The sequence below is a fragment of the Erithacus rubecula genome (assembly GCF_903797595.1).
Source record: "Erithacus rubecula genome assembly, contig: SUPER_Z_unloc_1, whole genome shotgun sequence".
NCBI lineage: Eukaryota > Metazoa > Chordata > Aves > Passeriformes > Muscicapidae > Erithacus > Erithacus rubecula.
Window position 1 is genome coordinate 606,454 of NW_027635590.1, and position 12,482 is coordinate 618,935.

The window sequence follows — 12,482 nt, forward strand, 5'->3', positions numbered from 1 at the left end:
AGCACTTATATTCCCACTAGACTGCAGAAGGAGGATGCTGCCCTCAGCTTGCCTTTGACATTTTTGGGTTTTTCAAAGCTACTTGGCCAGACACGACCCTGATGGCAGCCTGTACAGAGCAAAGAAACTGAGAGGTCTGACTCTGCTCTTTGCAGCATGTGGGCTGTAATGGTCTCACTCGAGAAATAAAAAAGGTTATAAAGGCACAGTAATTAGAATACATGTTTGATACTAGCCAAGTATGTCTTTTACTTCCCTGGCTGTTCAAACCTTGTAGGTGCCTGTGCCCTGAGCTGAAGGTAACTCCTCAGAGAGGCTATGTCTCTTTGTGATCACTGTGATATGTTTCTTAAACATCCTTGCAGGGTTGTCTGCACCCAATCTGTAACACTGCACCACACTCTAGAAATGGAGAAGGAATGGGTCTGATCCCTCCTTTCCAATCACTCCCTTGACCAGGTTTTTCAAGTCCCTTCACCCAAGGTTGCTAGGTAGCTGCTGAGACTCACTCAGTCCTTCTGTGTTCTGGATGCTCCTTCAAGTATTGCCCCTGGCCTGGAAGTGATGTCTGACCCTGAGAGACAGGGACTTCCTATATCACTGGGACATAGGAAGGTTGAAAACCAGTTTCCTGATTTTTCCTTAGGCGCAAAAAAAAAAAAAAAAAAAAAAAAAAAAAAAGCAAAATCAGCTCTTCAAGAAGGAAGCCTGCAATGACCTAGCTTAAATGACATGACTACTGGGGCTCCTAAGCATTATTGTGAGTAAAGCTAGATTGAAGCAGACAGTGGAGGAAGAAGTGGGGGGAAAATGAGCTTTTCATGTGTTGCTTTCCTTTGGTTTTATCTAGTTCGTGTCACAACTTTCCTGTGAAACAACCCTACAGGAGTTTTCAGAACTTGATAAATCTGTATGAACAATGTTGAAACAACTCAGCGCTATGGGAGAGAGAAGTTAGTTATGATTTGAATTTGCTATGACTTCTGTGTGGGTGAACTACGGAACCTGGGAAGTTCATCTGGATTTGCTGTTAAAAAAACTCTGCTACTGATAACATGCTAAGATCATCTTGACTTTTTTCTCTTCTGCCCAACAGCTCAATTTCCATATCTTTCTGGGGTTTTTTTCTCCTCCCCTTTTTTCAAGTTAAAAAATCTTTAAAGTGGAGGTCAGTTACAGTCCAGCTTTATCAGAGATTCATTTTAATCTGCTTTAGCATTTTTCTATAAAAGTCCATATTGTAAGCTGCTGGTAAAAGCACCTAACAAAAAATCCTCTGAATTATTTATAAAAGCAGTTTATTTCCATGTGCTGCTGAGAGAAACTAGGCATCCTCCTGACCAATTAGTGACTATTTATGTTTTAAAAGGCAGGATTTACATGAAACACAACATCTCAAAATAAGAATGTCCACAAAATTACCTATCTCATAACTAGATCCTATTAGTTCAGATCCTAAGGTAGTACAGAAATGTCTCGAAGATAGCAAGGTTCTGAATTTAGCAAAGTGGGTAAACATTTTCCTGCAGTACATTGCTACATTAGGCAGATGAAATGTGGACCTGTAATAATGAAATGCCCAGATATTTTACAGCTTCAGATGAATTAATGAGGAGTTAACCTTTCTGGCATGAACAGTTCAGTGAAACATCACATATATGCATGTTTCTAGTGCCTCTGCCCTTCTGAAATAGGTGGATCACTTTCTCTACTTTTAAAAGACAATCCTGTTTTATATATAAATTGTAAATAATTTATAGAGAAACAAGAAGCTGTCCTTCTCACCTAAAATACTCAGTTTTAGAATTTTGATTGCCACAGGCATGTATGTTTCAGCTGAAAGTGTGCCATAAAAGCACATTTTGTGTAGAATACTGAACATCTTTCATGACTTTGGGTATTTCAACATTCTTACATAAAAACACTTTGTCAGCCTTGCAATCCTGAATGTTTTTAAATAATCACACAGCTCCGATTTTTGTTTGCACCATGCTGAAACTTCTGAAGATAGCTTAGTCAGAGCTGACACCTTAGACTACAGAAGGCCATTATTATTCTTATTAGATGTTTCCAACTATATATATCCATCTCTGCCTTGACAGTTTCTTATTAAGCATACTAAAAGTATGTTTAATAAAAACAAAACAGTAATAGGTAAGTATATGCATTTATACAGATTTAATCCTCCTAAATGATGCATAGAAAAAAAACAGTTATGTATTTTCTTCTGCTTATACTTTTCTGTAGAACATCATTGCACCCACACACCTATAGGGTTCTCAAAGTCATTCTGCCCAGCCTGAAGTTATAATTTTCTGCTCTCAAAATCCATGGGAAGGTTACATTTTTAAAGAAATCAAAAACTTGTTTGTTTTGAAATACAACCATTTGGATTAGTTTATGGAAGTTAAAATTACTCACCTTTAATTGAAAAATAACCAAAAAACCACAGAAACAAACCTACACACTACTTCCTTCTTACAAAAATGTGCCCAGCACTGTAAGATCTACAAACTTACCCAAACTGATTACAGAAGTCAGTTAAACCAGTATGGGACTCTAACGAAGTTTGAAATACAAGCAGATTTAAGACTTTCTGAAAATAAAAGTTGGGGTTGGATGTAACTAGAATTTATACGGAAAACAACAACAACAACAACAAAAAAACGAAAACAAAAAAACCCCACCCAAACAAACAAACAAAAAAAAAATCCAAACAAAACAAAAACAAAACAAAAGAAAAATAAAACAACACCCCACAAAAAAAAACAGCAAAAGAAAATGCAAACCACAACATAAAAAAAAAGGAAAGTCCTGGACAAACACAGAGGAGCTTACCTTTAAAGAGTGAGAGGAACAAGGATGACCAGAGATACAGCGCAGAATAAACAAATGCCAAGCACTTTTCTGTAAGCATTGTCAAAATAAGCTGGCTCTCCTTCCTGAGCAGAGGGTGAAAGAGGATGAAGTCTCGAACACAGCCTGCGATGACCAATCGATTTGGCAATTACAATAATAAGGCATCAAACCACCTTCCCACCAGGGGAGAAAAGTGCATTTGCTCATGTGCTTCTCCAGTCCCCAGGAGCTAAATCAGCTCAGTGCTTGGTCAGTAAATCCAAACACAAAGGAACAGGTTACATTCCTTTGGACTCACATTGCTGGACACACTGAGCCCTTCCCCGGTCAGGAGCAAATGCAAGTGATCCTGTCGCACAGCTGTGTGTACTGCAAGAAGGGGGAGTGTGCTGCCTCGGAGACGCTTTCCACATCTCCACACACTGTACCTAACACGAGACAGCACGGCTGCAGTGCTTCCAGAGCTTGCACTCGAGTGCCTCTAGAGCTGTTTCCCAACGAAATGATTTTGTGTGTGTCCCTCTCTGTTCTCTCCCAGATGCCAGGGCAACTCACAGCAAGCACCTGTAGCTTCTTCTCCCAGTAGACGTGGCAGGGGAGACTCAATAGTGTAAAAGTTTGGAAATATGAAAACAGCCAATCTCCTGCCTGTTTTTAATGCCCCCCCTTCCTGTAATCACTTCCACCAGAGCAGTAGGGAACTGCTCTGAGTGCCTTCTTCCTGAGCTGCCCACTGTGGGATTTAACACATCTCCTCGTTCCCTTTCCTCCCCACAATTTTAGTCATCAGCCAAAGAAAAGCAAGGTGAGGCAAAGTCTTGAATTAATTATATTCATCATTTGGATCTTTACTCATTTGCCTCAACATTCACCCACTACTCTTTCACTGCAAGCAGGAGCAAGACTTTGCACTTTGCCTTGTTGAACTTCTTGGGGTCCTGCCTTGGCAGGGCACAAACCTGGGCCAGTGCAGAAAGCAGCAGCAGCAAGTCACGACTCTGGGAAGGAGGAGGGATTTGGGTGCTGCCGTAGTGAGGCTGCAGTGGAAGCTGGTAGCAGAGCAGAGCCCCGGAGTGTGGGGCACAGAGTGTGCTGAAGAGGAGGACTTGAGAGACTGAGTGGTGGGGCACGGGCGTGGAGTGTCCCTGACTGAGAACATTTGCCCTAGGATCAATTGCAGAAATGTAAACTTGTAATGCGCAGGAAACAGGTGACTAATCAGTGGTTAAAGCACCAGGAAAAGGGAGGAAAACAGAACAAATGGGGAGACCAACACCACCAGCATTAGTAATATTCAAACATCTTCTGCAGCTTTCACACTTTCATTTTCTTTTAATAAATGTTAAATAGATTTGGAAGGCTGGAACCACAAGGGGCTGGTGTATACCCCAGCTGCAGCCTGGACTGATTTAGCTGGATCCTGGTGCACTCTCACCCTGTCTCTGAATGACAGGCTGTCTTGCTGGGGGTCTGGAAAGGGTCCTCAGCTGCTGGCCCTCCTTTTGCAGGCTTGCAGATTGCCCCAAGTGAGCTTTCCTTGGCCAGCTGCACGTGGAACACCCAGACACAGCCTCCTCTAGGTTCTCCTAGGGGCCCTTATGGCTCCCAGTGGGTGGGAATGGGGACAGAATGGGACATACTGTTGGGACCCCAAGAAGACTGGCCTGGGAGACCCCCTTGGGTGGCACTGTAGCATCTGACCAATCCCAGCCTGGCGATTAGGGTCAGTGGCTCCACTGAACTTGGCAATTTTCTGCAGAAAGACAATTTGACCCAATTGTTCGAGAACTAAAAAACTTTAGTAATAGAAAACAACAAACAGCAAGCTGAATAGTTTGTAGTGAATGAACCAGGAAAAATGGTACAGGGAGGCTAATTCCATGCACCAGGGCAAATGGCCAAGAGCAAGGGTTAAGGCATGGCAGGGGTATTTATAAACTTGGAGGAGAGGCGGAGTTTAGGGAGGGGGTACAATAGGGAAGAGCAAATAGGAATATTAAAATTATTGCAGCAACAAGGAACCAATGATAACAAGGGAAGCAGAGAACTTTCTGGCATTGATCAACATAATGGAACTGGAGGATTCTGGGGGTGATTTTTTACTCACTTCTTCTGAAGGGTTTTCCCACAGCATTAAATCACGGTCATCTGCATTTTTATTGGAGCTAATCACAACATGGCATCAAGGCCAGGAACTGAAGAGGGGCTGTCCTACTACTCTCCACCTGCACTACAGATCCCCAGGCCCATTTGATGCTGGGCTTCCCCACTGAGCCTGTGTGTGATGGTGTCAATAAGCTGGTGGGCAAAGCCGCTGTGCCTGTGCAGGGAGGCCCATAGAGGCTGGACCAAAGCCTAGTTCAGGCAAAATAGTGCAGGCTGGATGGGACGAGGTACTGTACTCTTGCGGCTTCCTACCATACTCAAAGAGCTGCCCCAGCTCCTGATGCAACTATGGCAGTAAGTACTGAACAGCAAGTTAGAGGAGGGATGCTGAGACAGTGCAGGAGATGCTCACTGCCCCAGGGCAGCAGCCACAAGGCTGATGGCAGGACTATTGCAGTGCTATAGGGACTGGGGGCAGCAGTTCCTACTCATGTGGAACATGTCTGATAGTGCTGCAAGGCAATGGAGACTTGAGGCATCTAAGTGCTCAGGAGATCATGCATCAGACTTTCTGTGAGTTTGGTACATGATCATAGCTCCCAGCTGGGGAGATAATTTGAGCACAGTCCATAGCAGGGATGCCTGTTCCTGCAGCCAGTTGTGCTGACTGTGGAGCACCTGTACCAAAACTTCTTTTCTCCTTCTCTGCTCCCTTCACACACCCACAGTAGAACAACATGGACCATAGTTTTGTCCATTATTTGTGGTTTAGATTTGGTTTTTTCTTTAATTCCTTTAAAAATGAAAAGCTTTCATCAGTGAGTATAACTTCATACATATTGCAGTTCCAGTTGCTGTACTCACCTTCAGCCACTGGATGTGGCTGTCCTCCCACTGATGGCCAGAGTATGGAGGCTGGGGTATCTGGGTGTCTGAGACCTCCTCCCCTCAGGTGGAACATGTCCAATGGTGCCCTGTGGGGTGGAATGACATGCTCCTCAAAGCTGTCATCTCCCCACACTGAGTACAGCATGGATATCTCTTTCCTCTTGCAGAGGGGGCACTCAGGCTTGCTCCCAGCCCACTACAGGAAGCACATTTAGCAGAAGCACAGCAGCCATGGCAGTGCATAGCTGGCCTCCTGCCAGCTGTCCATGCAGATGGCACAACAGTTGTCCAGCTCCTTGGCCATGCTTGTCACGAGCTGTGGGGTCTGGAGACCACAGCTGGGGATGACAAAACCACTTCACTGCCTCTCAGTGACACTGCAGCATGTTGTGATAGAAAAGTGAGGCCACAATTGATGTCTGGCCCTAGGATGGATGGAAGTAATACCCAAGTCCCTCAGGAAGAAAACCTTTCCTGCACCCCAGATGGAGTGTTCCCCTCCTAGATATTTTCTGCTGCTACAAGAGTGACTCCTGAGTGCCTTGGCTGTTCAACAGAAAGCTCTATTTGAGAGCTCATTTTTTCAAATGACTCACTGGTCACTGATCTCACAAGGATGGCAAATCCACCTATATTATAGCTCTCTGCAAGTAGGAGACTTGGTGCTGCAAATATCCCACTTTGAGCCTGTGAATGCAGACTGCCAGAATCCAGGGGCTTTGCAGTCCAGCTCCTTTTCTGCACTCCTCAGCTCTTAATCACATTCCAGAGTTAGGCCACGTGTGAATTCTTTGAAGTGCCTGGGTTGCTTTATTCCACAGGCAACCATTTAACCATGTCACCTGGCAAAAATGAGCATGTCTGACAACCACATATACACAGTGGAGTCTAGAAAACATAACTTACTGCTCTACTGAGCTGCAACCAGATTTCTTGTTGAGATCACTGCTCACATAGGCTTTATCAGTGCAGGAGCCCAAAGGTGTGTTTCTCTCACAGGCTATTTTTAAGGAAGGATACAATGAGAACAAGGTTATTGTGCGAGTCTGTTTTGCTCCTCCTCTCCCACATCCACCTGAACTGTGCTGCCACTGCTAAAGGCTTTCCCAGAGAAGATAAAACCAGGCCCTTCTGGCTGAGATCCTATAGTAAGGATGCACATCTGCCCCTCAGCTCTGGATGTTTTCATTGCTCACTCCCCATCTACAGAAGCAGAATGACATCAATACAGAAACCAGGATTTTTCACCAAAGATAGGAGGTAGGCATTTTCTCTCACTGCCATTTCCCTGTGAAACCAGGGATGGACTGCTGCAGACTGGGGCTTCTAGACAAGGTCTGTGTCAAAGCTCTACCTAGTTTAGACTGTGTTCTGACCTTGTGAAATTGTGTGACTTGCTCCTCTTCTTGAAGTTGTGTCTCCAGTAGGTCACATCGGTACAACTCAGTAAGTTTGGAGCTGGGCATCCTTCCTCTGTGGATGAGTTTGTCTGCAGGTGAGACAGCTCTTCTACCACCTTTCACCATGCGTGCTGCTGAGTTTGCCCTGTCAGCCCTTCTAGCACTGACTTGACTTCCAAGCCAAACCTTAGCACCTCATGCTGTGAGCCAACAGAGATAAGGGCAACCTGCCACGGTCACACTTTAACAGCTGAGCAAGAAGTAAGGGTGATGAAGAAAGCCCTTATAATGCAGGAAGTGCTTGAAAGTGTTTTATCCTGCGAGTGGTTTGGATGAGTTATGAGTGATTTGGGGGAGTCTGGCAAAGGTGTCAAGTGCTGGAGTGGATACAGTGCATTGTTCAGAAGTTACATCACCAGGGTCTTACCATGCCTGTCAAGCTGCACAGACCACTCACTGGGTTCAGTTCCTCTCCAAGGAAGGTGGATGACACCAGGCCACATATGCTCAAGTCAAGTGACCTTGCTGGTGAGGTTGGGAATGCTGGAGGAAAGTACTGCAGGATGTGAATACTTGGCTGATTAAGCAGGGAGCTGGGCTGGGGTGACCCCAATTCTGCTGAGTACTGCAATGAAGAAACCAAGAAAGTGAGCTATGGAGAGGTCCACTGCTGGTGCAAAGGGAGACAGATGGTGGCAGGAGGGTCTGCATGAACTGGGGATCTCCAGTAGTGATGTCCATGAACATGGGTCCACACTCCTGCAAGCATCAGATGCCTTGTGGGTGGATTGAGGTGACAATGGAGCTGCCACCTGAGCTCTGTATGATCCAAAGGCACACGGAACAGAGCTGCACAACAAAAGCAAAACGTAAGCCCCGTCAGGCAGGTGAGCAATTGCCCCTCATCCCCAAGGGCTCAGACTCTGATTTCTTCAGCCCCTGCTCTGTCCTTTCCCACACAAGACAAAGAGAAGCTGTAGGGCAGGGCAGCAGAGCTCAGCTGGGAGGGTGGTTTTCCCTCCTCGGGTGCTGGGCTCTGCACTCTGGGCACGGTGGGTGCTCGGCTGGTGAGGGAGCAGTGCCAGCCCCTCACTGCTGACCGGGCCTCAGCCAAGACGGCGTCTGTGCCCATGTGCAGCGCTCCTGGGGTCAGCCCGCATCCTTGCGGCCTGCAGATCTTCTTATCTGTCCTATTTCCCATCTCTACATTTCTTTCTTCAAATCAGTGTCCACTTCCCTCTTTCCTGTTATGCTTCCTCTCTTTTCTGCTCTCCATCCCTTTTCCTCTGCTTCTGCCCCACTTCCTGGTTTTTCCCCTCTGCCCCTCTATTTCCCATTTTCTCTTTCTTCCCTGCCTCCCTTTTGCTCCCTCCACCTTTCCTCCTCCTCCACCCTTCCTTGTCTCTATTTCATTCTCTCTTGTCCCACTTCTTGTCTCACCATCCCTTTTCCTCTCCCGGTCCTCTCTTCCAGGCCTTCTCCTCGCTCCCTACCCTTCTCCCTCTCGTCCCGGGGCAGGGTCCAGGGCTCCTCCCCCTTCCCTGCCGCTCTCTGCGCGTGTCCCCTCGGAGCCCGCGGCGCTGCGGGCACACCGGGACCGTGTGCGCAGCCTCATGGCTCCATGGCTCCATGGCTCCATGCTCCCGTGGCCCCACCGTGCTGCTCCGCCTGCCCGCGCTGCTCCCGGGAAGGCGCTGCCGCAGCGCCGTTCCCTCCGCGGCGGCTCCCGAGCAGGCCTGAGGCGGCGGCGGCGCTGAGGGCTGAGGGACGGCGGTGGGATGTTCTCTGCTGCCGAGAGCCGGGGACCTTCCCGGAGCGTGTCCGGGCGCCGAGCCAGCCCACCGCCACGCGTGCGCTCCGTTTAGAAAGGCTCCCCGCACTGACTCGGCCGTCTTGGTTATCGGTGGGCACAGGCAAACCGGCTCTGCTGCCCCCAGGAAAGCCTGAACCAGCCTCACAGCCCCAGACACACAGAGCCCTGCTTGAGGCCCCCAAGATTCGGCCTCATGTAATCATAGTCCCTCCTCCCTTAGATCCCAGTTGGGTGGAAGACAGTTCTCTGTGAACCTCTCCAGTGAAATGAACAAGGTCCAGACTTTCTGAGAAAGACCTCTTTATTTTATTAAAAACAAGGCAGAACCTAGGATATGCCCAGGCCCCACTCGACAAGCCACACAGACAAATAACTGTGCACTGCACAGGATGCTTCTCCAGATCCCGAGTTCCGAGGAGGACCCTAGGTGCTGGGCACCTGGGGTTTTAAAGTCTCTGGTGTTTCCTGGTTAGTGTGTTTCTCAGTCCTTGTTTTGACTGGTCCTTTTTCTGGCTGCTGGTTGGCCCATATTGGGGTGCAATCTTGACCAATCATCCCGATCCCATAGGTCAGCTCATCTTCCAGCCACAGTTCAAACCGCTGTCATCACCCCATGAGACAATACTGCAGAGAGTTTCCCTCACTCCACCAACCGAACCCTCATCAACCCCCTCTAGTGGCCACACCCCTCCACAGCACATAACAATGCATTAACAATTCATGCATAACTTCACTATATGAATCAGTAACTTATAGCTCCATGCCCAAACATCAACTCATTTATAACATCCAGCATGGTTCCAAATCTCAGGCGCAGCAGTTCTCCTAATATGAATGCAATATGAATTCCCCCATGAGCAAACAGTGCTCCCAAAATTGCTGTGGCGTGGGTCACTCTTCCATGGGGTGCAGCCTCCAAGGACAGTCTGCTCCAGCCTGGGAGCAGAGCCCCTCTCTCCACAGGTCTCCTATGGGGTCACAGCCTCCTCCAGGCACCCATCTGCTCCAGCATGGGGCTGCTCCATGGGCTGTGGGCGGATCTCTGCATCCCCAGTGGATCCCATGGGCTGTGGGTGGATCTCTGCATCCCCCGTGGATCCCATGGTGGTTAAGACAATCTCTCTGCACTCTCCCAGGCTACTTGTGCTTGCCTCCCTCCTCTGTGTGTTTCCTTGTGTTTGAGTTTGTCTAGGGGTTCCTTCTTCATCCATGCAGGCCTCCTGGCAATTTTTTGCCTGACTTCCTCCTTGCTGGAGTGCATTGCTGCTGAGCTTGAAGGAGGTGATCCTTGAATATCAACCAGCTTTCCTGGGCTTCTCTTCCCTCCAGGACTTTATCCCTAAACACCCCTAAAGAAGCCAAGATCTGCTGTCCTGAAGTTCAGGATACTGAGCTTGCTGTGCACCTTCGTCACTGCCCTGAAAATCTCAAACTCCACTATGTCATGGTAACTGCAGCCAACCCTGCCCTTGGACTTCCCATTCCCCACCAGCCTCCCCTTCTTGGTGAGAACAAAGACCTTCATAACACATCTCCTTCTTCTCTATCACTTGGAGAAGGAAATTACCATTATGTTCCAGAAACATCGTGGATTGCTGATGTCCTGCTGTATTCTCCCTTAAACAGCTGTCAGGGTGGTTCAAGTCCCCTCTGTGGACCAGGCTTGTGAATGTGAGGCTGCTCCTATCTTTTTGCAGAGGCACTCAGCTGCTCAGTGTTCCTGGTCAGGCAGCCTGTAGTGGGCCACTGCTATAATGTCGCCTGTCCCTGCCCTGCCCTCAACCCAGACACATGAGCTCTCGGCTGGCTTCTCATCCATTTCAGCACAGAGCTCCATCCACTTCAGTGTGTTCTTGGCAGAGAGCAACACTCTTTCCTGGTCTCTCCCACCTGTTTCCAAAAGAGCCTGTGACTTCTCATTCCAATGCTCCAGTAAGAGTCACCCCACTATACCTCTGTGGTGCCTGTTAGCCCATCTCTAACTCCTCATGTTTGTTCCCTGTGAAGTGTGTGTTGGCATTTAAGTTCAGTCCCTGATGAAGCCAACTTACTGGCTGGAGCATCAGGAATTCCTTCGTGACTTTTCATGTGTTCTCCTCCTGACCCGCTCCAAGCTCTGGGCATCTCTTGCTGACTTGCCATGGAAGGACTAAGAGGAACTGAGGTTCCCATCTCCTCACACCTTAAATTTAAAACCCTCTTTACTGGCCTAGCAAGCCTATGGTCAAAGATGCTCTTCCCCTTCTCTGACAGACAGACCCAACCAGCCCTTAGTACACCCGGTTTCTGTGGTCCTAGAAGTCTAAACCTTGACTGTGGTACCAGCCTGTAACCATTTGTTGATTTTCCAGACCTGACTGGCCCTTTCAAACACCTTCCCTTTAAGAGTAGGGTTAATGAAACAGCAGTGTGCAATAGTCAGTGGAACTGTACAAGGCTCAGTAGCCATCCCTGCTAAGACTCCCGAGAAAGCAGCACCTCTCTAGAGAGTGTGTCAGGTCATCAAATAGGTACCTCTGAACCTCTCAGAAGTCACCTACTGCTGTCACCTCTAGCCTTTTCTTAGTTGTGCTGGCTGTGATGTGGGACCAGATGGGGCTGCTTTACTGGTTGTTATACAGGGACCAGATGGGGCTGCCTTACTCAGCTCCAGTGCCTCTTGTGATGTGACATGTCTTTTCGGTCTGCAGAGAATCAGAGTGGTTATGCAAGGGCGTTTCAGGCTTCAGGGAAATCTCTTCCCCCTGTGGTCCTTGCCATTGCAAGCTTCCATTCTTCTGCATTAGTAGTCTCCTTCCCTTCCATGTGTGCTGATGAGGGAGGTTTTTTTGGCTGTTCAGTTGTTATGAGGCCACTGCAAGCTGAGTTTGGGACCAGCTATCTAACATCTTTTCAGTCTCCCTGATGTGATACAGCCTCCTCACTGCCTTCTGCAGCTCAGCCACCTGCTGCAGGAGGTGCGCCACCTGAGCACGTTCTGCACGTAGTGTGCTGCCTGTCCCTGCCCCAGGAAAAATGTGTCTTTTCCTGCAATTTGAGATCTACCCTATCTATCCTGGTTGTGTCTGCTGTCCCCACCCAGACAGAACTGCTGTAGGGAGAGGCTGCATTGCATTGTGACCACAGATTATAGCCACAAGAAGATTGTGTATCAGAGGGCTTCAGAGGGCTTCTCTCTGATCTACTGCTGTGATGGGACCAGTCACATGACTGTCCCATCTTCTTTCCTTTGACTTCACAAAAAACAGAAGAGCTCTAGTGAGACCCAACCACAGCCAGGACCATTCGCCTTTGCATGAGGCATTCTGCAGTTTTCCAGTGACACCTACAGACCTAATTGTAGAAGTGTCTGCTGGGATCACGGAAGGCCACTCCTTTGGCAGGAAAAGGATATGGGTCCTCAGCATAACTGGCCT

The 12,482-nt window shown here is 48.0% G+C and overlaps 1 protein-coding gene across 2 annotated transcripts in view; it reads right to left on the reverse strand.

Annotated features, from left to right (window-relative positions):
- The window catches only part of LOC306814612 (neuronal acetylcholine receptor subunit alpha-7-like), a 62,792-nt gene extending 54,695 nt beyond the window's left edge, over positions 1-8,097 (reverse strand). For both annotated transcript variants that reach the window (XM_079330835.1, XM_079330834.1), the window contains exons 1-2: positions 5,830-8,097; positions 2,839-2,982 (exon numbers count right to left, since the gene is read on the reverse strand). In XM_079330835.1, coding sequence (XP_079186961.1) covers positions 2,839-2,982; positions 5,830-5,998 — 313 coding nt within the window. In that variant the 5' untranslated portion in view covers positions 5,999-8,097. The remainder of the gene's footprint in view (positions 1-2,838; positions 2,983-5,829) is intronic.
- Between the last annotated feature and the right edge of the window lie 4,385 nt (positions 8,098-12,482).